Genomic DNA, 26,600 nt, shown 5'->3' on the forward strand with positions numbered 1-26,600 from the left:
CTAGCTGTCATGTGTTTACATATCAAACTGACTAGCTGTCATGTGTTTACATATCAAACTGACTAGCTGTCATGTGTTTACATATCAAACTGACTAGCTGTCATGTGTTTACATATCAAACTGACTATCTGTCATGTGTTTACATATCAAACTGACTAGCTGTCATGTGTTTACATATCAAACTGACTAGCTGTCATGTGTTTACATATCAAACTGACTATCTGTCATGTGTTTACATATCAAACTGACTATCTGTCATGTGTTTACATATCAAACTGACTATCTGTCATGTGTTTACAGATCAAACTGACTATCTGTCATGTGTTTACAGATCAAACTGACTATCTGTCATGTGTTTACATATCAAACTGACTAGCTGTCATGTGTTTACATATCAAACTGACTAGCTGTCATGTGTTTACATATCAAACTGACTAGCTGTCATGTGTTTACATATCAAACTGACTAGCTGTCATGTGTTTACATATCAAACTGACTATCTGTCATGTGTTTACATATCAAACTGACTAGCTGTCATGTGTTTACATATCAAACTGACTAGCTGTCATGTGTTTACATATCAAACTGACTAGCTGTCATGTGTTTACATATCAAACTGACTAGCTGTCATGTGTTTACATATCAAACTGACTAGCTGTCATGTGTTTACATATCAAACTGACTAGCTGTCATGTGTTTACATATCAAACTGACTATCTGTCATGTGTTTACATATCAAACTGACTATCTGTCATGTGTTTACATATCAAACTGACTAGCTGTCATGTGTTTACATATCAAACTGACTATCTGTCATGTGTTTACATATCAAACTGACTAGCTGTCATGTGTTTACATATCAAACTGACTATCTGTCATGTGTTTACATATCAAACTGACTAGCTGTCATGTGTTTACATATCAAACTGACTAGCTGTCATGTGTTTACATATCAAACTGACTAGCTGTCATGTGTTTACATATCAAACTGACTAGCTGTCATGTGTTTACATATCAAACTGACTAGCTGTCATGTGTTTACATATCAAACTGACTAGCTGTCATGTGTTTACATATCAAACTGACTATCTGTCATGTGTTTACATATCAAACTGACTATCTGTCATGTGTTTACATATCAAACTGACTAGCTGTCATGTGTTTACATATCAAACTGACTATCTGTCATGTGTTTACATATCAAACTGACTATCTGTCATGTGTTTACATATCAAACTGACTAGCTGTCATGTGTTTACATATCAAACTGACTAGCTGTCATGTGTTTACATATCAAACTGACTAGCTGTCATGTGTTTACATATCAAACTGACTAGCTGTCATGTGTTTACATATCAAACTGACTAGCTGTCATGTGTTTACATATCAAACTGACTAGCTGTCATGTGTTTACATATCAAACTGACTATCTGTCATGTGTTTACAAATCAAACTGACTAGCTGTCATGTGTTTACATATCAAACTGACTAGCTGTCATGTGTTTACATATCAAACTGACTAGCTGTCATGTGTTTACATATCAAACTGACTAGCTGTCATGTGTTTACATATCAAACTGACTATCTGTCATGTGTTTATATATCAAACTGACTATCTGTCATGTGTTTACATATCAAACTGACTATCTGTCATGTGTTTACATATCAAACTGACTAGCTGTCATGTGTTTACATATCAAACTGACTAGCTGTCATGTGTTTACATATCAAACTGACTAGCTGTCATGTGTTTACATATCAAACTGACTAGCTGTCATGTGTTTACATATCAAACTGACTAGCTGTCATGTGTTTACATATCAAACTGACTAGCTGTCATGTGTTTACATATCAAACTGACTAGCTGTCATGTGTTTACATATCAAACTGACTAGCTGTCATGTGTTTACATATCAAACTGACTAGCTGTCATGTGTTTACATATCAAACTGACTATCTGTCATGTGTTTACATATCAAACTGACTAGCTGTCATGTGTTTACATATCAAACTGACTAGCTGTCATGTGTTTACATATCAAACTGACTATCTGTCATGTGTTTACATATCAAACTGACTATCTGTCATGTGTTTACAGATCAAACTGACTATCTGTCATGTGTTTACATATCAAACTGACTAGCTGTCATGTGTTTACATATCAAACTGACTAGCTGTCATGTGTTTACATATCAAACTGACTAGCTGTCATGTGTTTACATATCAAACTGACTAGCTGTCATGTGTTTACATATCAAACTGACTAGCTGTCATGTGTTTACATATCAAACTGACTAGCTGTCATGTGTTTACATATCAAACTGACTAGCTGTCATGTGTTTACATATCAAACTGACTAGCTGTCATGTGTTTACATATCAAACTGACTAGCTGTCATGTGTTTACATATCAAACTGACTATCTGTCATGTGTTTACATATCAAACTGACTATCTGTCATGTGTTTACATATCAAACTGACTAGCTGTCATGTGTTTACATATCAAACTGACTATCTGTCATGTGTTTACATATCAAACTGACTAGCTGTCATGTGTTTACATATCAAACTGACTAGCTGTCATGTGTTTACATATCAAACTGACTAGCTGTCATGTGTTTACATATCAAACTGACTAGCTGTCATGTGTTTACATATCAAACTGACTAGCTGTCATGTGTTTACATATCAAACTGACTAGCTGTCATGTGTTTACATATCAAACTGACTATCTGTCATGTGTTTACATATCAAACTGACTAGCTGTCATGTGTTTACATATCAAACTGACTAGCTGTCATGTGTTTACATATCAAACTGACTAGCTGTCATGTGTTTACATATCAAACTGACTAGCTGTCATGTGTTTACATATCAAACTGACTAGCTGTCATGTGTTTACATATCAAACTGACTATCTGTCATGTGTTTACATATCAAACTGACTATCTGTCATGTGTTTACATATCAAACTGACTAGCTGTCATGTGTTTACATATCAAACTGACTAGCTGTCATGTGTTTACATATCAAACTGACTAGCTGTCATGTGTTTACATATCAAACTGACTAGCTGTCATGTGTTTACATATCAAACTGACTAGCTGTCATGTGTTTACATATCAAACTGACTAGCTGTCATGTGTTTACATATCAAACTGACTATCTGTCATGTGTTTACATATCAAACTGACTAGCTGTCATGTGTTTACATATCAAACTGACTAGCTGTCATGTGTTTACATATCAAACTGACTATCTGTCATGTGTTTACATATCAAACTGACTAGCTGTCATGTGTTTACATATCAAACTGACTAGCTGTCATGTGTTTACATATCAAACTGACTAGCTGTCATGTGTTTACATATCAAACTGACTATCTGTCATGTGTTTACATATCAAACTGACTAGCTGTCATGTGTTTACATATCAAACTGACTAGCTGTCATGTGTTTACATATCAAACTGACTATCTGTCATGTGTTTACATATCAAACTGACTAGCTGTCATGTGTTTACATATCAAACTGACTAGCTGTCATGTGTTTACATATCAAACTGACTAGCTGTCATGTGTTTACATATCAAACTGACTAGCTGTCATGTGTTTACATATCAAACTGACTAGCTGTCATGTGTTTACATATCAAACTGACTAGCTGTCATGTGTTTACATATCAAACTGACTATCTGTCATGTGTTTACATATCAAACTGACTATCTGTCATGTGTTTACATATCAAACTGACTAGCTGTCATGTGTTTACATATCAAACTGACTAGCTGTCATGTGTTTACATATCAAACTGACTAGCTGTCATGTGTTTACATATCAAACTGACTAGCTGTCATGTGTTTACATATCAAACTGACTAGCTGTCATGTGTTTACATATCAAACTGACTAGCTGTCATGTGTTTACATATCAAACTGACTAGCTGTCATGTGTTTACATATCAAACTGACTAGCTGTCATGTGTTTACATATCAAACTGACTATCTGTCATGTGTTTACATATCAAACTGACTATCTGTCATGTGTTTACATATCAAACTGACTAGCTGTCATGTGTTTACATATCAAACTGACTATCTGTCATGTGTTTACATATCAAACTGACTATCTGTCATGTGTTTACATATCAAACTGACTAGCTGTCATGTGTTTACATATCAAACTGACTAGCTGTCATGTGTTTACATATCAAACTGACTAGCTGTCATGTGTTTACATATCAAACTGACTATCTGTCATGTGTTTACATATCAAACTGACTAGCTGTCATGTGTTTACATATCAAACTGACTAGCTGTCATGTGTTTACATATCAAACTGACTAGCTGTCATGTGTTTACATATCAAACTGACTAGCTGTCATGTGTTTACATATCAAACTGACTAGCTGTCATGTGTTTACATATCAAACTGACTAGCTGTCATGTGTTTACATATCAAACTGACTAGCTGTCATGTGTTTACATATCAAACTGACTAGCTGTCATGTGTTTACATATCAAACTGACTATCTGTCATGTGTTTACATATCAAACTGACTATCTGTCATGTGTTTACATATCAAACTGACTAGCTGTCATGTGTTTACATATCAAACTGACTATCTGTCATGTGTTTACATATCAAACTGACCAGCTGTCATGTGTTTACATATCAAACTGACTAGCTGTCATGTGTTTACATATCAAACTGACTATCTGTCATGTGTTTACATATCAAACTGACTATCTGTCATGTGTTTACATATCAAACTCACTAGCTGTCATGTGTTTACATATCAAACTGACTAGCTGTCATGTGTTTACATATCAAACTGACTATCTGTCATGTGTTTACATATCAAACTGACTATCTGTCATGTGTTTACATATCAAACTGATGAGCTGGCATGTGTTTACATATCAAACTGACCAGCTGTCATGTGTTTACATATCAAACTGACTATCTGTCATGTGTTTACATATCAAACTGACTATCTGTCATGTGTTTACATATCAAACTGACCAGCTGTCATGTGTTTACATATCAAACTGACTAGCTGTCATGTGTTTACATATCAAACTGACTAGCTGTCATGTGTTTACATATCAAACTGACTATCTGTCATGTGTTTACATATCAAACTGACTAGCTGTCATGTGTTTACATATCAAACTGACTAGCTGTCATGTGTTTACATATCAAACTGACTATCTGTCATGTGTTTACATATCAAACTGACTAGCTGTCATGTGTTTACATATCAAACTGATGAGATGGCATGTGTTTACATATCAAACTGACTAGCTGTCATGTGTTTACATATCAAACTGATGAGCTGGCATGTGTTTACATATCAAACTGACCAGCTCTCATGTGTTTACATATCAAACTGGCCAGCTGTCATGTGTTTACATATCAAACTGACTATCTGTCATGTGTTTACATATCAAACTGACTAGCTGTCATGTGTTTACATATCAAACTGACTAGCTGTCATGTGTTTACATATCAAACTGACGATCTGTCATGTGTTTACATATCAAACTGACTAGCTGTCATGTGTTTACATATCAAACTGACTATCTGTCATGTGTTTACATATCAAACTGAATATCTGTCATGTGTTTACATATCAAACTGACTAGCTGTCATGTGTTTACATATCAAACTGACTAGCTGTCATGTGTTTACATATCAAACTGACTAGCTGTCATGTGTTTACATATCAAACTGACTAGCTGTCATGTGTTTACATATCAAACTGACTAGCTGTCATGTGTTTACATATCAAACTGACTATCTGTCATGTGTTTACATATCAAACTGACTAGCTGTCATGTGTTTACATATCAAACTGACTAGCTGTCATGTGTTTACATATCAAACTGACTATCTGTCATGTGTTTACATATCAAACTGACTATCTGTCATGTGTTTACATATCAAACTGACTAGCTGTCATGTGTTTACATATCAAACTGATGAGATGGCATGTGTTTACATATCAAACTGACTAGCTGTCATGTGTTTACATATCAAACTGATGAGCTGGCATGTGTTTACATATCAAACTGACCAGCTCTCATGTGTTTACATATCAAACTGGCCAGCTGTCATGTGTTTACATATCAAACTGACTATCTGTCATGTGTTTACATATCAAACTGACTAGCTGTCATGTGTTTACATATCAAACTGACTAGCTGTCATGTGTTTACATATCAAACTGACGATCTGTCATGTGTTTACATATCAAACTGACTAGCTGTCATGTGTTTACATTTCAAACTGACTATCTGTCATGTGTTTACATATCAAACTGAATATCTGTCATGTGTTTACATATCAAACTGACTAGCTGTCATGTGTTTACATATCAAACTGACTAGCTGTCATGTGTTTACATATCAAACTGATGAGCTGGCATGTGTTTACATATCAAACTGACCAGCTGTCATGTGTTTACATATCAAACTGGCCAGCTGTCATGTGTTTACATATCAAACTGACTAGCTGTCATGTGTTTACATATCAAACTGACTATCTGTCATGTGTTTACATATCAAACTGACTAGCTGTCATGTGTTTACATATCAAACTGATGAGCTGGCATGTGTTTACATATCAAACTGACCAGCTGTCATGTGTTTACATATCAAACTGACTATCTGTCATGTGTTTACATATCAAACTGACTATCTGTCATGTGTTTACATATCAAACTGACTCGCTGTCATGTGTTTACATATCAAACTGACTATCTGTCATGTGTTTACATATCAAACTGACTAGCTGTCATGTGTTTACATATCAAACTGACTAGCTGTCATGTGTTTACATATCAAACTGACTAGCTGTCATGTGTTTACATATCAAACTGACTAGCTGTCATGTGTTTACATATCAAACTGACAAGCTGTCATGTGTTTACATATCAAACTGACTAGCTGTCATGTGTTTACATATCAAACTGACTAGCTGTCATGTGTTTACATATCAAACTGACTAGCTGTCATGTGTTTACATATCAAACTGACTAGCTGTCATGTGTTTACATATCAAACTGACTATCTGTCATGTGTTTACAAATCAAACTGACTAGCTGTCATGTGTTTACATATCAAACTGACTATCTGTCATGTGTTTATATATCAAACTGACTATCTGTCATGTGTTTACATATCAAACTGACTATCTGTCATGTGTTTACATATCAAACTGACTAGCTGTCATGTGTTTACATATCAAACTGACGATCTGTCATGTGTTTACATATCAAACTGACTAGCTGTCATGTGTTTACATATCAAACTGACTATCTGTCATGTGTTTACATATCAAACTGAATATCTGTCATGTGTTTACATATCAAACTGACTAGCTGTCATGTGTTTACATATCAAACTGACTAGCTGTCATGTGTTTACATATCAAACTGATGAGCTGGCATGTGTTTACATATCAAACTGACCAGCTGTCATGTGTTTACATATCAAACTGGCCAGCTGTCATGTGTTTACATATCAAACTGACAAGCTGTCATGTGTTTACATATCAAAATGACTATCTGTCATGTGTTTACATATCAAACTGACTAGCTGTCATGTGTTTACATATCAAACTGATGAGCTGGCGTGTGTTTACATATCAAACTGACCAGCTGTCATGTGTTTACATATCAAACTGACCAGCTGTCATGTGTTTACATATCAAACTGACTATCTGTCATGTGTTTACATATCAAACTGACTATCTGTCATGTGTTTACATATCAAACTGACTAGCTGTCATGTGTTTACATATCAAACTGACTATCTGTCATGTGTTTACATATCAAACTGACTAGCTGTCATGTGTTTACATATCAAACTGACTAGCTGTCATGTGTTTACATATCAAACTGACTAGCTGTCATGTGTTTACATATCAAACTGACTCGCTGTCATGTGTTTACATATCAAACTGACTATCTGTCATGTGTTTACATATCAAACTGACTAGCTGTCATGTGTTTACATATCAAACTGACTATCTGTCATGTGTTTACATATCAAACTGACCAGCTGTCATGTGTTTACATATCAAACTGACTAGCTGTCATGTGTTTACATATCAAACTGACTATCTGTCATGTGTTTACATATCAAACTGACTATCTGTCATGTGTTTACATATCAAACTCACTAGCTGTCATGTGTTTACATATCAAACTCACTAGCTGTCATGTGTTTACATATCAAACTCACTAGCTGTCATGTGTTTACATATCAAACTGACTAGCTGTCATGTGTTTACATATCAAACTGACTAGCTGTCATGTGTTTACATATCAAACTGACTATCTGTCATGTGTTTACATATCAAACTGACTAGCTGTCATGTGTTTACATATCAAACTGACTAGCTGTCATGTGTTTACATATCAAACTGACTAGCTGTCATGTGTTTACATATCAAACTGACTAGCTGTCATGTGTTTACATATCAAACTGACTAGCTGTCATGTGTTTACATATCAAACTGACTAGCTGTCATGTGTTTACATATCAAACTGACTATCTGTCATGTGTTTACATATCAAACTGACTAGCTGTCATGTGTTTACATATCAAACTGACTATCTGTCATGTGTTTACATATCAAACTGACCAGCTGTCATGTGTTTACATATCAAACTGACTAGCTGTCATGTGTTTACATATCAAACTGACTATCTGTCATGTGTTTACATATCAAACTATCTGTCATGTGTTTACATATCAAACTCACTAGCTGTCATGTGTTTACATATCAAACTGACTATCTGTCATGTGTTTACATATCAAACTGACTATCTGTCATGTGTTTACATATCAAACTCACTAGCTGTCATGTGTTTACATATCAAACTGACTATCTGTCATGTGTTTACATATCAAACTGACTAGCTGTCATGTGTTTACATATCAAACTGACTAGCTGTCATGTGTTTACATATCAAACTGACTAGCTGTCATGTGTTTACATATCAAACTGACTATCTGTCATGTGTTTACATATCAAACTGACTATCTGTCATGTGTTTACATATCAAACTGACTCGCTGTCATGTGTTTACATATCAAACTATCTGTCATGTGTTTACATATCAAACTCATGGAAACATCCTCAAGTGCATCCATACCATCGGTGGGTCCTGTGCTGAAGTTACTCAGGTGTGCATGAATGGTGTGTGTGGAGGAAGTTGTGGCCTGAATGTGTCAATGACTTGCAAGGATTTAATGATGATGTCCCTGTGATGAAGAAAGTTATCCTCGGATTGGCCAATAAAGTGAGTTTTGATGAGGTGGAAAGAAACCGACGTTACACAACTTCTGTAATCACACGGAGAAGAGCTAACCAATGAAGATCTGAAGCAATGAGAAATGATGAGAAAAAAAAGCAATTTTTTATTGTTTAAAATTATTTTTAACATACACACAAAATGTAAATAATATTGTTACATTTATGGGGGTGAGGGGGGGGTAAGATATCACAGTCGAGCTGATAGGAATGTATAGAGTAGCATGGTCCGTGAACGGGTAGTGAGCCAATTTCAATGTAATAAGTAGGGACACGTCAGCTTAAGCAATGTTTTGTTTGAATGTGCACCATTCAAGGGGTGACCGTTTTTACAGCCATTTTTCCCTGCTGTGCAGGGGTTTGGCTTTTTCTTGAGGCAATGTTTTTTATGGCCGGATGCCCTTCCTGACGCCAACCCTGGTCGCCTCTTACGACACACAGGGATATGGTACACCTATTCTAACCGGGGCATACACCGGGACCAGTACACTGGCACTCATTTCGCCGACCTCGGAAGGATGACAGGCTGAGTGAACCCCCTGGTGTTAATTCAGCAGCCAACGGGGCTTGAACTCAGGACCCGGGGATCCCAAGCCGCCACCCTAACCACTAAGCCAACACCAGGCTTCACCATTCAACGGGTGGTGTGTGATAATAATTAGTGAGGGATTATGGTTAAGGAAATTGTGTATAAACCCCCATGAAAACCTCCCGGGGTGCCGGAAGACTTGGCAAGAGAGGAAGAGAGAGGTGGAGCTAAAGACCCCTTCTCGGGGTGGAGCGTTGCTCGGGGAGAAGAGGAAGGCATGAACAACAGAGCAGTTGATCTGAGGAGAACGGAGAACGCGACGAAAAGTACGAGTAGTGAAAAGGACTGTAAAAGTCTGAGGCAAACGGGGAACTGAGGAGAGTTTTGAGGAGGTCGTTCTGCCTCTGCCTGTCTTCGCCCTGTACCCGTTTGGTCTGCCTGCTGCTTTGTCTCCCCATCGTCTGATCGCCTCGCCTGTCTGTGGCTCCTTCGACGTCCCCACCACCCAGGACTGAGTCCCACGGTTTTGTCCCTTTCCCATCTGTTATCGAGTCCGAACGGAGTGAAGCACCTTCGATTTCTTTTTGATTCGTTCTTACCTCAATGTATATAATTATTTATTGTCGATTCGGTGTTCCCCCTTTCTTCCCTTTCCCACCCCTCCGTCATGTCCTCGTGATCACCATTCATTTATTTGTTGCTTGTGGTTCGGGAATAAACCTGTTGGTTTTGAAAGACCCAAGGTTCTCGTGTGTCTCCTCAGTCCTTGTGCACGCAAATCCGCCATTAAATGAACGCAGTCTGAGGGAGTTAAAGCCAGTTCGGCATATCCATCCAGCGTCTGTCTTAATCGACCTGGAGATGCCCCCACCCCTCTATTTACATTCAATCTTATTGGGAAATTGGAATTGCTCAAAGTCGTTTCAGTTGAAGTTGCACTTTTCAAGAACGTAACTGCAATGTGAAGTGGGGACTTAAAGTACTTTGGGATTTTATTGAAACTTTGCACAACAAAGTCAATACAAATCGTGGCAAAAACCAAAGTGGCCCTAAAACAGGAAAGAGAACACATTCTTAGTGTCAAGACCACTCTTCATTACAGCTGGTACCATTTGTAGAAACATTTCTTCAGAAACCTTCTTTGGCCTCATTTTAGTTCACTTTCAGTCATGTGACTTATCCTTCCTCCGACCGAATGATTCCCACATCTCAGATTTACATCCAGTACGTAACAACATGACCACTTTTCATGAGAGAGTGGTTCGTTTGAAATGGACACAACTTTCTACAATCTTGCCCAACATAAAGTTACAAGAGTAACTTTATCATACTACTAATCATTACTGGAACAGTTTAGATTTAATGACAAACACGTGTTGCATTTCCTCCAAAACCAACATGAAGATCTTCTCAGGAATCCTCCTCCGGAACATTCCAGAACACACACTCAACATCTGAATCCAAAACCATCCATCCGTTAAGTCCAAACAAATAGACAACGATTACCTTAATACAACATGACACTACATTAACTTTATAGTTTATGAAGCCGAGCTAGGTGTGAGGCAGGAGCACCAGCTCACAGGGGAGAGCAGTGCTCAATCAGGCTGCAGATGAAAGCTTTGCATGTGTTTGAGAGCTCTGGTGTGCAAAGGAAGGACTTTGCACGACGGAAGATGCCTAGCTGGCAATTTGCTTTGGAGGTCAACTTGGAAATTTGGCTTTCTCAGGAAAGATCATGGCAGATAGTGAGACCAAAAAGCTTGAGACAGAACTTCTTCAAGAGGATTGTTGAGAAAGTAGATGAGGGTTTGGGGGGGAGGGGGTCTATGGGCTTATAAATACTATCACAGACAGGTCAGTGGTCTCTCTGTCTTCTCCCACCTCCTTTATAGTCTTGCACCCTCTGCTTTTAAAATGCTTTGTCCCCCCACCAGGTTTCTGCAGGGATCACATGGTCCACCATCAACCCCCTTCTGGATGAAACTTCCTAAATCCAGGATTACTGCTCACCTATACTCATTTGTTCCTCTTTTTTCTGATCTGTGGAATCAACTTCAGCATTCTCTTCAATCTCATTCTTCCCTCCAGGTCTTCAAGATAGCTGTTCCTCATCATCTCAGATCATCTCAGATCATCCCAAATCCAAAACTATGATATTTTATACCCTCGTTAATCCCACCCAAATCCCTCCTTCCAATTCTCCAGTTTTCCCTCCTTGAAGTTTCCTTCTGTATCCATCTTATCCACCCATGCATAATCTTGTCCACCTCATGCATCCTCTCCTGCCCCCCATTACTCCCCACACCTTTTGTTTCATCCAAGTCTCCCTCTCTCTTGACCTTCTACAATGCTGTTGGTATTTCCCTCCTCTCTCTACTGCTCCTTTTGCATCCTGTTATATCCTGATCCATGCAGTATTGCCTCTTCCACGATCCTCGACTATGTACACAACAAAAACAGAAATTTTGAAAGTTATGAAAAGGCGATTTATGTTCTACAGTGTCCAACTATATAACTCAATCAAAATAATTTAAGAAAATTAAGTGTTGTAGAAAAAAAATTCAGAAGTTTACCGCAGTTGGTGCAGCGTTTCCACACCACCTTATCTAACACATTATATTAGTTCTTCATGCAGGCTGTTTGTGTCCTTTATGATGTCCTTAACAACAGTAAGTTTCCTGTTTGGAATTATTTTCAATTTTGTTTGACTGCCAGACAGGCAGACAGAGTAAATATATTGTTACGGGCCAGAGGCCAGTGGCGAGAATGACCACTAGGTGCGGGAAGTTACATCGATCCCCACCGGACTCTCTGGAATTGTAGGCAGTCGCTCCGCATAATTCCGTGACGTGGCGGGGTCGCTGAACCGACCGTGGTCACCAATATTTCAACTGCGTAGCATAGGGTCTATTTGTCGATAACCAATTTACCTAATTAACTACGCGATTTCGACTACCGGGGAAACCACGCCCTCAGCACGTCTTGCTCTAACCGAGTCACTCTACTGACTGCGGTAGAGTTCCAACTACCAATTCTGGTTTGTGTGCAGCCGAGCGGAAACTGCCAAAGCCGTACCGGCTGGAATGAACGGATTATCGGGTATAAAACCCGGCTAAACCCAGATTCGAACCATGCTGGACCAATACAAGAAGGGACGGAAATGGACTGGGAACATTTCTAACAAGTTTTATTTACAGTAAAAGACAAAGGCAAGACTTAACGCGAATATGCAAGCAAGGAATATTTACAATGATCCAAAAACACTCATTCAGTTCTACTTACAGACGGACCCACACGCAGACACACACACAAATGAAAATAAACCCAGAGTTCTTTATTGGACCCTCGCAGCCGAGAAGAGAGACAAGCTGGGGGACAGAGTCTGGCTGGGTACCTGACCGTCGGAGGAAGGGGGTGCTCCATGATGCGGCACCTGACAAAGGTCGTTAGTTTGGTCCCCAGTCGCACGTGTGGGACTCGTGGTTCGTGGTGGAGCTCGGGTGGTGAATAGCGGGGTCCACGGAGGGGGGTCAGGGTCGCTCTTTCCTTTCCTTGTAGAGGGCCAGCAGAGACACGTTCGCCGCCTTCACAACCTTCTGCTCAACCCTCCGCTTCAAAAGAACTGCACGCTCAACAACAACCCTGTCGAAAACCTCCGAACAACCTTCGTAACAACCCCCCACCCAAAAAAAACCACCTCAGCTTCAGAGTGCTCGGGAATTTGTATGGACCTCCCTCAACGGGACGGGGCTCGCTCGAACAGACGTCACTCCCCGCCCTGATTGGGCAGGCTCCCATGGACTCATCCTTCCTGGGCGGGGTTTCGGCCCCTGCTGGGAAACCCCACCCACTCTTCCACGAGGGTTCGTACTTGTCAAGCAACAGTATCAATGTACCAAAGGTCGTCGTGAAAGAGTTACAATGTTTGTGGGAGCCGAGAAACCAGAACCGCGAGATCTTGCCTTGGCACGTCAGGGTGCTAGAAGGCAGCTGGTTGGTGGTGGATCGTGATGGGCCGAAGGTTCATGCAGATGGGATGGTTGGGAGATGGCTTGTTAGATGTAACAACCTAACTAAAAGAAATCGCAACGCACGCCTTTGATTCTCCCACCAGACAAAAGGGGATCTGACTACACACATACATAATGACATAACTGACTTTTGGGACATCTGTATGTTGAATGCAAATGGTTTCCAGATCCGTAACAATATTATCTCACTCCTCTCTGCGCATGTACGGTCAGGCCGAATTGAGAGACAAAGTCCTGTTAAACTGCAGCTTTGTTTTCTGATTCTTGTTCAAAATACAACAATCAATTGAAATCAAGTTGTTCCTCAACCATATACTAACGTTTGTAGACAGACAGACAGACAGAAGTGAACCAATTGTTTAACCTCACATTTAACTTCACGCAAGCAGGGTAATAAACTGCATGTCCGTTGGTTTAATAAAATATTAAGCAAATTTCATGTTTTGTCCTCAATTTAATTTCCTTGGGGATCGCAACAACAGGTGTTTAAGTGGGCCCGTGGACTTTCACAAGCACCTTCGTTGCAAGATTTACCTGTCACACATGACGTGACCCCACCGTTAACGATTCTTGAATTAAAATTTGAAATAACAAGCGTTAAACCTCAAATCAGAATATTTTGTGCGGACACGCCCACCGCAGCGGACGTGGCGTCATACACCTCGGCTGGTGCAGCCTCACACTGCACAGGCATCTCCGCTGCGGTTGCCGGCTCATCGATGAAAATGTGCTCTTATCCTATCTGGGTGCTTTAGGAGTCAAACACCGCTGCCACCATACGATAGATCAGGAACGAGTGCGGTGGCGGAATAATTACGAAAAGAGGAGACCTGGATGACCAAGGCGTTGCTTGCCAGATGGCTGTGTATTGAACAATGCAAGCAGAACCAGAAGTACAATACACTTAAATCGCTGCATATAATTACAGGTTATAGTCAAGGTTCATTAATATACCAGTGGTTGACAAACAGTGTTAGCACATTTTGATGTTCAACTTATGTTTTCACCATCATACGATATATAATTTGGGTGTATGTTTGTGAACATGGGGAATGATCAAAAGAAGTGGGTGAATTACCATACCTGCTAAGGTGCTCCTGCATCGCTGGACAGAATAACTGGCAGAAAATTGGATGTTGTCATAAAAAAATAAATCGAACTCCTGGAAGTTGTTCAAATAGTTCTAAAATAAGCCAAATATTTGTGTTATAGTGTAATGAAAATGACAGTCATCTTTAACGTGCGGTGGATGGAGGGGGAGATGCGTTGAAACACATGTCTCTGTTTTTTATTTGTGAGAAGAAATGTGTTGAAACTTGGTGCTTGTACTTAGGGTGAATTGAAACGTTCTACGAGGTTGGGATGGTCACTTCCAAATGAAAGTTGTTGCCCGTCCTCCCTCCTTGCTGCTCCCATTTCTGTGGGCGGGTGTTTCTAGTTATTATAATTTAAAAGTTTGGTTTGTCCTTTTTTGCCAAAATCAAGTATTAAAAGGCGAAAATTTTTTTTATTGGAGAACACAGTTTGAAATTTACTTTTGTGCCATACAAAGACGACTACTACTACAACTACTATGGCTTCAATTATTCCAACCTTCTTTTGGAGTTAGCCAAGGAACGTTTTTAGCTGAAGTCTTTCAAAAACCGGCGAGCCAGGGCCGACATTCAACTGAGGGTAACTTGGGTGGGAATTTGTAATTTGTTCAGCATGCTGGCAATACTCTTCATGAAACAAATCTTTAACATCTATCAGCAAGTGCTGACAGATGGGTCTTCTGGTTTAATGTCTATCAGAGGGACAGTGCACACTGATTCATCGCCCTGCGCAAAAAAATACCAGTGACAATTTAGAGCTGGGTCGAGATTCAAATCCGGTTAAGACAGCTCAAAGGTGAGTGCACACACCGATAAGCTATCCTGACGACCCATGATACAAAATGTTTTAACAGACATGATTTCACAGCCTAAATAATTGAAGTTCGTTGTGTCCCTTTCAAAATACAAAATGTGCGATGATTGCCAGTCGCTGACTGGGCAACTTCTATTGTGCAAAGTCCTTCCTTGGCACACCTGAACTCTTATCCACCAACAAGGCCTTCATACACAGATTGGAGTTTTGATCTCCCCACCTGGTTGGCACCGCTGCCTCATACTTTGCTCAGCTTGATGCCATGGAAATCTATGGGCCGATTACTTTCACATTGCAGACAGGTCTGTGGTCTCTCTGTCTAGCTGAACTACTACCACCTCCTTTCTTGCCTTGCACCCTCTACTCTTTCCATGTTTCCCAGGTTTATGCAGGGGGCACATGGAAACCCTCCTCTCGTGAAACTCCCAAAATCCAGAATCACTGCCCACCTCCACTCATTCGTTCCTCTTTCTTCCCACCTGTGGAACTAATCTCCAGGTCTTCAAAACAGTTCTTAACCACCATCACAGATCCCAAATCATGATCTTTTCTCCCCTCGTTAACCACCCCCCCTCCCAACCCCCAAGCCCCATGCCCACCTCTTTCCAAATATCCCGTTTTTCCTTCCTGAGAGTTTGCTTCAGTATCCATCTTATTAAACCGCATACATCCTCCCTCAGCCCTCATCCCATTCCTTGTTTGTCCAAGTCTCCCTCTATTTTGTCATTCAACCCTGCTGTTGGTATGTCACTCCTCCCTCTCCCCACTCCCTCTCTTTCTGCTGCTCCTTTTGTTCTGTTACCGCATGATCCATTCTGTCCCAGCTGTTCCACAATCCTTGACTTTGTATCAAAAAAAAGAAGCAAAGACTTACAATGCAAACAATCAAATGAAATGTATTTTGATAATTGAGAATAAAGCCAAATTCGCCTTGTGCAGTTGAACCTTTTCTAATTTCTTTCATCAACTTCAATAAGCCGTATTATTTCGACAAATAGTGCAAAATAAAATGTATTATGATCTTAAAAGGCAAACTGTTCAATTAGGCAAAGGGTCAAACAAACAAAAGGTACTCTTCTTGTGATGGTGAAGATCAGCAACTCAACTCCATCGGCTTTTTAACGAGATTTTTAAAAAAAATTCCAGTTTGTCTCTGCAATATCTTAGCCAACATCAATCGAACTAATCGATTCGAACCACAACCTCAGACCAACGAGGAATTTCACAAACTAACGGAATAAACTATTTTGCATTCATTTATGTAAATGCAAGAAGAACAATGTACAGCAAAGCAATGTTGTGATTTACATTCGTTTATACAAACACCGCAAAGGAGTATTCGAAAAGAAATTGTATTTGTTTGAAAGTGAAATATAGTTTGATGAAGAATCGAAATTCCTTCAGAATCTTGAACAATGTGTTCTCAGCCACGGGTCGTTCTTCCCTGAAAATGAACAGAAATTGTCGTTGTCATGACGTCCTGCCGATTGTGCCGACACGATAGAGAATTGCAACATTTATTTTCCACTTTAACCTGAATTTTAAAGCTGACGGCCAAAACGTTTATTTTGCGATTAATACTGAAGCCAACGAAGACCGATTCACCACCTCTGCTTGACATCTTAAATTCCATATAATGTAAAAGCCAGGGCAGAGTCTGGATTCCAACTTAACCAGACTTAGCAGCATTATGGACAGAGTGTCCGCTCTAAGTCAAGGAAGTCGGCGGTTTGATCCTAACCCTGGCCAAGTTATACCACTGATGTGCAGAGTAAATATGGTGTGTGCTGCCTCCACACTTGACACTCCACCTGGGTTTGAATCTCGACCCAGCTAAAACATCACTACGTTTCACCATCTGTAAACCTGGTGTTTCACAGGTAGGGTGATTAATCAATGTGTGTGCCCGTCCCTCTGATGGACGTTAAATGGGCGTCCCGTCTGCCGGTATACGTTGGTGGACAGGAGGGGAGTGCAACAAGATTCTGTGAAATCCATTGACTCTCTTCCCATATGATCCAGAATCAGTTCTCTGTGTTCACAGCCCCATCGTGGACAGCACACTTGATTCGTAACGTTCAAACGATGTGCAAATGAGTTTCACACGACCAAATTTATAATGCTTGGAATCAAGAGAACGTTCATCGAAGTATGCTCACCAGCATGAGTAGCAAGGAGCAGCGGATGTTTTCACCTTTCATTGGAGCAAAAGTAGAGTTAACGCCCAAAACATCATCTTCTACTTGCTTCCCATGACAGTTCCAATACTTCAATGAATGTTCTGTTCGTTCAATTATCCGCTGTTCGAATTGTTCACCAACACACACCACCAGTCGCCTTCATGAAGGGTAGTTTTCCATTCTCGCAAATCTCTAATTTGCAAAACTTAGCAAACAGTTCTTAGAAAAAATATTATGATCTTTTGAATTGTGAAACATCGATTGATAAAAGGAGAAGCTTCCGTCCATGTGTCTGTCACACTTTATTCCAAAGATTTGCTCCTGTTGTAGAATAATAAAAATGGTACCGTTAGAAAACGAATAACCAAATTACTTGGAACAAACAATCACCTCCGTTTAATCATAATCTAATTGCCTGTTTAAAATTTTTTTTAAATGCCCATATTTCCAGGAGGGAAGAGGAAGAAGTAACACTTGGAGCTTCAATATAGCGGTTCCAATGGTAGGACAACAGACACCCTTTAGAAAAAAGCTTGAAGGACAAGAAAGGGGCACACAAAATTAAATATAGTAATAATTGTCGAAGCGATCGAGACCTTTACAAAAGTACCTGGAAGGAGCACACAAACAAGAACAACAACTGGAACGGCACTCGGTAGTGCACATACATCCACCAGGCTGAACAGTTTACGTTTTGTATCTCACAGATAGGCCGGATCTTGACCTCCAAAATCAAATTGACTTATTCTCGTCACATACCCAACTCGTCCACCAAGTTTCATCTGAATCCGTCCACAACGTTTTGAGATATCGTGCAATATATATATATATATATATATATATATATATATATATATATATATATATATATATATATATATATATATATATATATATATATATATATCGTTTTAGCCCAATCTCTCAATGGTGAAGAATCGCTTTTAAAAAAAATTCTCGTATCCGGTTTTGGATCTTCACCGATATCGAGTAAATTCTTCATCGTCAAACATGCCCAAAGTGTCCACCGAGTTTCGTCCAAACCAGTGCATAACTTTTTGAGATATCGTGTTATATATCGTTTTCAACCCCATCACTCAATAGTGAAGAATCACTGAAAAATTTCTCGGATCCACATCTTCACCAACATCGAATCAGTTCTTACTTGTCACACACCTAACGTGTCCACCAAGTTTCAACCTAATCCGCTCACAACATTCTGAGAAACGAATGCTGTTCAGACAGACAGACAGACAAACAGACAGACAGGGGTAAAAACGACCTCCATTCACCTTCAGTGGTGGAGGTAACAACCACAGCCACTATGACAGCAACAACAGCAATGTGTGTAAAAGACCCACGGAGCCAGGGGAAGGACGAGCGAGAAGAGCTTCCAATATCAGGCCCCATTATTAAATCACTTAAACATTTCTGCTTACCTTTGTCAAAAAACAAATGGGATTCACCAATAGGGCACCTTCTCTCACACACCTAATTTTGGAAGCATCTTCATTCACAAAACACCCGAACTGCAGTTGGACCGACTGTAAAGATGGAGCTAATATCTGTAATTTTATGTACAGAGACTAGACGGTATTGTGTTTTTCTCTCACATTTTAAATTGGTATTCTGTTTGTTAGAAAATGAACAAACCTCGATGAGATAGCCCGTGGCGCTATTGACAAAACATCACTACGTTTCACCATCTGAAAAAGAAAACCAACAGAGAATGGATGCAACTTTGATCAGCATTAACAACATTCCATTGTTTACTTGTACACAGTACATACACAGCTTTCATTGGCATCCTTACGATAATTCACGGACCGGTGTTTGCGTGCGTGCGTGCGTGCGTGCGTGCGTGCGTGTGTCACGCTACTCCTTCTACAGTTCTGGGCTGATTACATTGAGACTTGCTACAGAGGATCAGCATGACCCCGATTAATGCATCGGGGTGTTTTTATCTTTACCGGTGGTCTTGGGGGAGGGGGGGCGGGGGGTTGTGAGGGGATCGCAAATGTAAATGTGTATCGTGTAGCGCCTCCTCCAGGTGAGGGACGGTGTTACAAGTCTCCACCATTCACAGTGCAGTATTCCTGTCCCCACGTTTTCCAGTGTAGTGAGGAGTTTTGAATTATCAGCAGTAGGTACGTTTTTGTTTCATGCACATAACCTGGCTTATTTTTTTTTTTTTGGCGTATACCGAGCTGTCAGTTGCCTATACACCGCCCAAATAAAGGTATGTGGCAGAAGAACGTGTTGCATGCTTGGAACAAGATTGCCCAGAGGGCTGGTAGTCTGCCTCATTCAACATAATAACTACAGAGTTCATAGATCACATTACCCCATGCAGTGTTACAAGAATATACACTTCAATTTTAATAAAATAATGATTTGAAGGATCGTCTAGATAAAATTCTGGAAGTTCAGCGATATTAAAACAGTCTTATACACCTCCTTTATACACCACCCCCATTCAACATGTCCAAGTACTGCAAAACTGGACGTTCCTGGAAGTATTAAAGAGAAACCCATAGACAAATTTTTTTTCTTTTCTGAAAACCATTGAGAATCATTAATCATGGTCTGATAATTGAAGGGGAAAAAATATGCTTTGTCCACCATCGCAGGCTGACCAGGTGTCTTCCATGTTACGGGATCGTCCCATTTCATACTTTCCTGGCACGCCATTTGTTTCCATGTCCGTGCCATGTCACACAGTCATGTCCGTGAGGTGTCGATGTCCTGCCCCAGTGGATGGGGGAGTGGTGCTCGGGGGGAGGGAGTGTGTGGTGGTGGTATTGTGGGGGGTGATAGTTGATGGGGGATGGTGGAGAGGGTGAGGGGTGGTGATGGGTATGATGGTGGTGATGGTTGATGGGGGATTGTGGACAGAGGGGGTACCCTGTAAGTTTTAGCATCCTCGGTCAAATGCTCTCGGAGGAGTAGATGATGATACATACACAAACTTTCTCTCCACGATAAATAGATGGTGGTTCATTTGATTTGTAGAAATTTGTGTTGATAATTGATAATTATTTTCAGGTGCTCTTGTGGTAACTGCCGGGCAATGGGACCAGGTGTTTGATCTACCGCTCAAATCGTCCGTGTCCATGTGCTGGTAGCTGGGTGGAGATGCTGTTACAGTTTCGAACGACGGCTGTTTCTTCCGTTTAATCACGGTGTCGACATCCTCTCTCGATTGTGGTGGATAACCATCGCATCGAGCCATCTCTTGTTCCATAACAGTCCTCTGTAACATGTTCCGAGCACACAAGCGAACATTTTGTCGGCCTGATCCACACTCGGGTATTTCAGACAAACCTCTTCCAATTTCTGCAAAATTTCGGGTCTTTCAGCCATTGGTGCAACATGAAACCATCTCGGTTTGCGTTACTTCCAAGCACCAAGGACGCATCGACACGGCATACTTATGGAATATCGAAAACTATTCGCCGTTTGAGTTCAATCGTACTACGATGTAACCCGGAGACGGTACGGGTATGATGATCCACTTCGTGATGCGATGTCACGGATAATCTGAAGGAGAAGATTTCGACTTTTAAGTCACAAATTTACCCATTTTATAATTCAGAAATCGGAAAAAGGCATCGTATCTATTTTGTAGGATATCAAGGTAGAGATTAACATCGAGGCGGTCCGAGCGTTTGGGTCCCCTTTAAGAAGGTGATTTGTGTTCTACAGGGTTCAAGTATATACAATTCAATGTAAATAAATTAAAAATTGTAAAAGTCATAGAAATTAATAAATTCCGGAAGTTTACCACCGTTTTACTGCCGTGGTAGTATTCGTGGCAATGGGTCAGGTGATCTTCAGACCTTCTTCTGTCCCTTGGCTCATTTAGGCAGGAGTCACAATGGACACGTGGATACTGTTCATTGGTAAGGTGGAATAATTGAATGCTGTCTTTTCTGAAAAAGCTCAGATTCTCAATCCTTTCCTTTGCGTCTTAAGTAAGCTTCTTCCCTGCGAAGTTGGAGATACACCTGGGGATCTACAAATCTCATTAGCAACCAGCACTGATGCCATCAGTACATAAAACCTTCCATCGTTCACAAAACCTAAAGGGAGAAAAAGGAAATTTTGTCCTCTTCACCATCCTCTTCCTCGCCTTCGCCTTCTATTACCGATACATTACATAACGCCTCTCCTTCTCTCCAACCTCTGCCCCTCTGCCCCCATACAATTCGTTGTCGTGTCATCTTTTCAATTCACCTCCCCCAACACTTCCATCACTCTCCCTGCTCACAGCTCAATAACACAGCTATGTATCCGATCACTCCAAACTCACATCAAATCCAACCTTCCGACCTGCACATGCAGTCCATGCCAACTCCACGTACTCAACAACCCCTTGCTCACAGTTGTACAAGATGCTGGACTCCACATTGCTGAACGAGCTTCAAAGAAATGTGATCGGACCGGCAGTGAGAGATAGCACACATCACTCTCCTCACACACCCAGTCCCTGCTCCCCAGTCCCCACCAGTGTTCTCCTGTGTATGCATCTCCTGCTCTAACCCTCTGTTCCAACACTTTCAGAGGTCTGCACTCCAACTTCACAGATCACCCGGCCACAGATGCCAACCCTCCCGATTTCATCGGGAGGCTTCCGAAAATTCACCCAAACTCCCGCCCTTACGATCACTATCCTTATCCTCCCGAAATTTTGATATTTTTGCACTGTTCACTAATCAGAATGTACTAGTATGAGAATTGAATGAAAAGCATCGTCTGCTACGTATAGCATGTGGTAACTCCATAACGTTCGCTGCTACCAAATTGTACGTAAAAAATTGCAAATTCCAATGAGGAGCAGCGAAACATTGGGTCTGGATCTCGCTTATGCGATCATGCACTGAGATTTAGTGCATGCGGTATGTGTGCAATACAGTGCATGCGGTATGTATGCACAGTGTATATGCATGCGATACGCTCACCGCATGCAGCTGGGCCCCGTACCAGCCCGGCGGTCGCGACCACCGTGCGGTGTTTAACAGCCGCTAGAGTTCTACGAGTCGCGCTGCAGCTGTGGAACATCGACTTCGAAGTTACCGATGCTTCAAGCCCTCGATGTTGATTACGAAATGGCAGAAAAGAAGCTTACGAAGACCAAGAAATGGTCTCAGAAGTACAAGACCGAATACAGTCTCCAATACCCGTGTATTCGAAAGTCTGAAAGAGGAATTCATCATGCGTATTGTACAGTATGCAGCGTTGATATTTCAGTTGAGCACGGAGGTCGCGATGATATTCGGAAGCACCGGAATGTACAGTACCGGTACACTTCTGAATTATTTCACCAAACAAGGGACAAGCGAGGAAGAGGATGTTACCCGAGCGGAACTTCTCTTTAGTGGATTTATTGTGGAACATAACTTGCCCATATCAGTCTCAGATCATGCTGGACCTCTATTTCAAAAGATGTTTCCAGATTCAAAAGTTGCTTCAAAGTATGGATGTGCAAGAACAAAAACTTCAGCAATAATTGGTGAGTTGTCAAATGTTACTGCTTCATCTATTGCCGATATTGCTAGACTAGCTCCATTTAGCCTAGCTACAGACAGTAGCAATGACAGTGGTGAGGCCCAGCTATATCCTGTCCTGATTTCGTACTATGACAACAGTGCTGGGATTGTGAAGCAAGGTTTGCTAAGTTTGCCTGCGTGCAAACAAGATTCCACTGGAGAAAACATTTTCAAACTGCTTGATCATGAGTTCAGTGACAGGAAAATTCCGTGGGGAAATTGTGTTTCCTTTTGTGCTGATAATGCCTCTGTCATGGTGGGCAAGCACAAAGGAGTCGCTGCTTATATCCACAAACAAAATCCAGAGTGCTACATCATGGGATGCCCTTCCCATATGATGCACAATACGGCCAAGAAGGCGGCTCAGGCCTTACCCATTGAATTAGATGACTTTCTCATCGATATTTACTACTACTTGGACAAAAGTAGTAAACGCGTCAAAGGAGTGAAAGCACTGCAAGAACTCTGTGATGCCCTGACACACAAGATTCTGAAGCATGTCGCAACAAGGTGGCTGTCCCTTGGTCAGTGCCTAGACAGGCTGATTGAACAGTGGGAGCCACTTCGCCTCTTCTTCAAAGAAGAAGTGCGAAGAAAAATGCAACCAACTGTAGCCAAGACTCTAACAACGAGCAAGAAGGACGGCACTGTATCTACTGCCAGTACTGGCACTGCAGGATCAAGCACTCGTGGAGCAGCATTCACCACTACCACTGCAGTATCTGCTGCGAAGAAGACAGCAGGGACAGCACCAAAACCAATGCTGAGAGCAGGTAGCATCACCGGCCCTTCATCACGTTCATCTACAAAGCAGATCCCTTCAGAGTCGAGAAAGACTGTGATAGTCCCATCTACAGGCAAAGAAGGACCCAAGTTAAGTTCTGCTTTTGCCAAATCACTTGATAGAAGCTCAGCAAAACCTTCGAATCAGAGGTCTTCTTCCTTGGCTGCACCTACCTCAAGCCCTCTCCTCAAACGTAAAATTGGATCTGGTACTACGAGTCTGACCTCTTCTGCTGGCAGTAAACGCAAGTGTGATCACCCTGCGGCTAAGTGTACTACGAGTTCTACAACTAAAAGCGCATCTTCCTCAAACACTGTGCAGGAATCCAGAGAAAAACATGTCAACAGGATGTTCTTGTCTCCACAAACAAAACTCTATTGTTTCTTCCTTCGATATGCTAACAAGCTTTTTGAGAAGGGGAATCTTCTGCTCCAAAGAGACGAACCCTGTATTCATCTCCTGCACGGAGAATTGAATGGTCTTCTGAAAGATATCTTCGTACGGTTTTTGAAACCATCGGTGTCATCGGTTGCTCTGGTAAATGTACCCTTCTCTGACAGAAATCATCAGAAGAATGATGAGGACCTCATGATTGGGAACGATGCCAAACTGTATATAAGGGAACAAAGGAGTCTCAAGAAATCCACCTTCACTCTGAGTGAGTCAGACATCCAAGGTTTCTTCAGTGCAGTTCGCTCATATTATGTGAAAGCCTGCAATTACATCTTCAAAACCTGGCCGCTAGATGATGAATTAGCCAAGCATGCTCAGGTGCTGGATGTTAAGCTACACCAAGAAGTGGGGTTTGACTGTGTGGAGTTTTTCATCAAGAAATTCCCCTGTCTGTTCAGTGGCGGTGATAGTGACATAGACAGTCTTGAGAGTGAATTCGCTCACTACCAGGCAGACGGCTCCATAGCTACAATTGCTACTGAGACAGTGAGAGTGGATGAGCAGTGGCATCGGATTTCACAGCTCACAGATCCCTGCACTGGTGCCAAGAAGTATCCTAATTTGAGCAAAGTGATGAAGGGAATCTTGGTCATTCCTCATTCAAACGCATCATGTGAGCGGGCACTCAGTCTTGTACGGAAGAATCATACTGAATTTCGTCCCAATTTGAGTGTCAAAACCCTGGAAGCTCTCTTAATTGAAAAACTAGCTCATAGCACCCCTTGCTACCAGAGAGAATACAGCAAAGACATAATCAGAAGGGCTAAAAGAGCCACACAGCTGTCACTCAGCAAAGCTGCCATGGAAAAAGCAAGCAGCAGTAGTACCAGCCAGTAAGGTAAGAAAAATATTGCTTCTTTTGTGCTTTTTGTTAATCTTTGATTGTCCCCTAACTTACTAATATTAACATACATGTAACATTAAAAAGTGCACAATTTTCCCCTTTTTTTGTTCAAAAAGTGGGAATTCTTAAAATGTTAAATGCTCCAAAATAGGGCTCAGAGGGCACTAGAGAGCGTCTAGAACCCCAGAGCTTCCAGGGCCCGCCTTAGGGTCGAGCGCTCCACGCTCGAGATGTGCGCTTAGCGCACATTATTTGGTGTCGGTTGCAAATCCTCCCTAATTCTGATTTCCAAAAGTTGGCATCTCTGCACCCCAACTTTCACCATCAGCCATGATCTTTCTTGGGCACACCGTACACATTTCCAAGATGGCCTCCAAAACCCCGCTGCCGCCTGGGCATCCTTCGTCATGCAAGGTCTTTCCTTGGCCAACTAGAACTTCTGACAACCAACAAGACCTTCATTCACAGTTTGATTGAGTATTCCCTTTTTGGGCTGGTGCCCCTAGCTCACACCTTGCCATTCCAGATACCGTTCCTTAGCACTGTCACTCTTCCACCAGCGACAGGTTGGTGGGATCTATTTTACACAAGCACATATCTGGCCTTGCGCCTTATGCCCTCTCCGACCTATGCCCTCCTCAAGCCACCCCAGGTCACATGCATTCTTCCAATAACTCTTACATTCTTACCTTCCCAGAGTCTAAATTGGTTGCTCATTTGCATTCATCTGTCCCCTTATTCTCCTGATTGTGGAATTGTCTGCCTGTGTCCATTGTCTCATCATCCTCACTTCAGTCTTTCAAATGTGCTGCCAATCACTACCTTTTGCGCTCGCCCATGCATATTCATGATCTTTTTGATCTGTTCTACACACATGGATTTCTTTCCCATTCTGGTCCTCTCCAGGCCATTGCTCGTCGTTTTGGGGGTTTTTTTCCTCCTTGTGTACTGCCAACCCCTCCCCCCTTCCCCCCCCCCAATATATGCTACAACTTTG

The 26,600-nt window shown here is 41.1% G+C and overlaps 1 protein-coding gene and 1 long non-coding RNA gene across 4 annotated transcripts in view; one reads left to right on the top strand and one right to left on the bottom strand.

Annotated features, from left to right (window-relative positions):
* Positions 1–15,205, top strand: part of LOC147012170 (uncharacterized) — a 24,561-nt gene extending 9,356 nt beyond the window's left edge. The window contains exon 2 of the long non-coding RNA XR_015051489.1: positions 14,528–15,205. This is a non-coding gene — a long non-coding RNA (uncharacterized LOC147012170). The remainder of the gene's footprint in view (positions 1–14,527) is intronic.
* Positions 15,206–16,663: 1,458 nt separating this feature from the next.
* LOC147012171 (protein phosphatase 1B-like) overlaps positions 16,664–26,600 on the bottom strand; it is a 55,516-nt gene continuing 45,579 nt past the window's right edge. For all 3 annotated transcript variants that reach the window (XM_085855941.1, XM_085855940.1, XM_085855938.1), the window contains 2 exons: positions 19,627–19,679; positions 16,664–17,237 (listed from right to left, as the gene is read on the bottom strand). In XM_085855941.1, coding sequence (XP_085712067.1) covers positions 19,666–19,679 — 14 coding nt within the window. In that variant the 3' untranslated portion in view covers positions 16,664–17,237; positions 19,627–19,665. The remainder of the gene's footprint in view (positions 17,238–19,626; positions 19,680–26,600) is intronic.

The sequence above is a fragment of the Eptatretus burgeri genome, chromosome 15 (genome assembly GCF_056783735.1).
Source record: "Eptatretus burgeri isolate ZD-2024b chromosome 15, Ebu_testis_v1, whole genome shotgun sequence".
NCBI classification, from domain to species: Eukaryota; Metazoa; Chordata; class Myxini; order Myxiniformes; family Myxinidae; genus Eptatretus; species Eptatretus burgeri.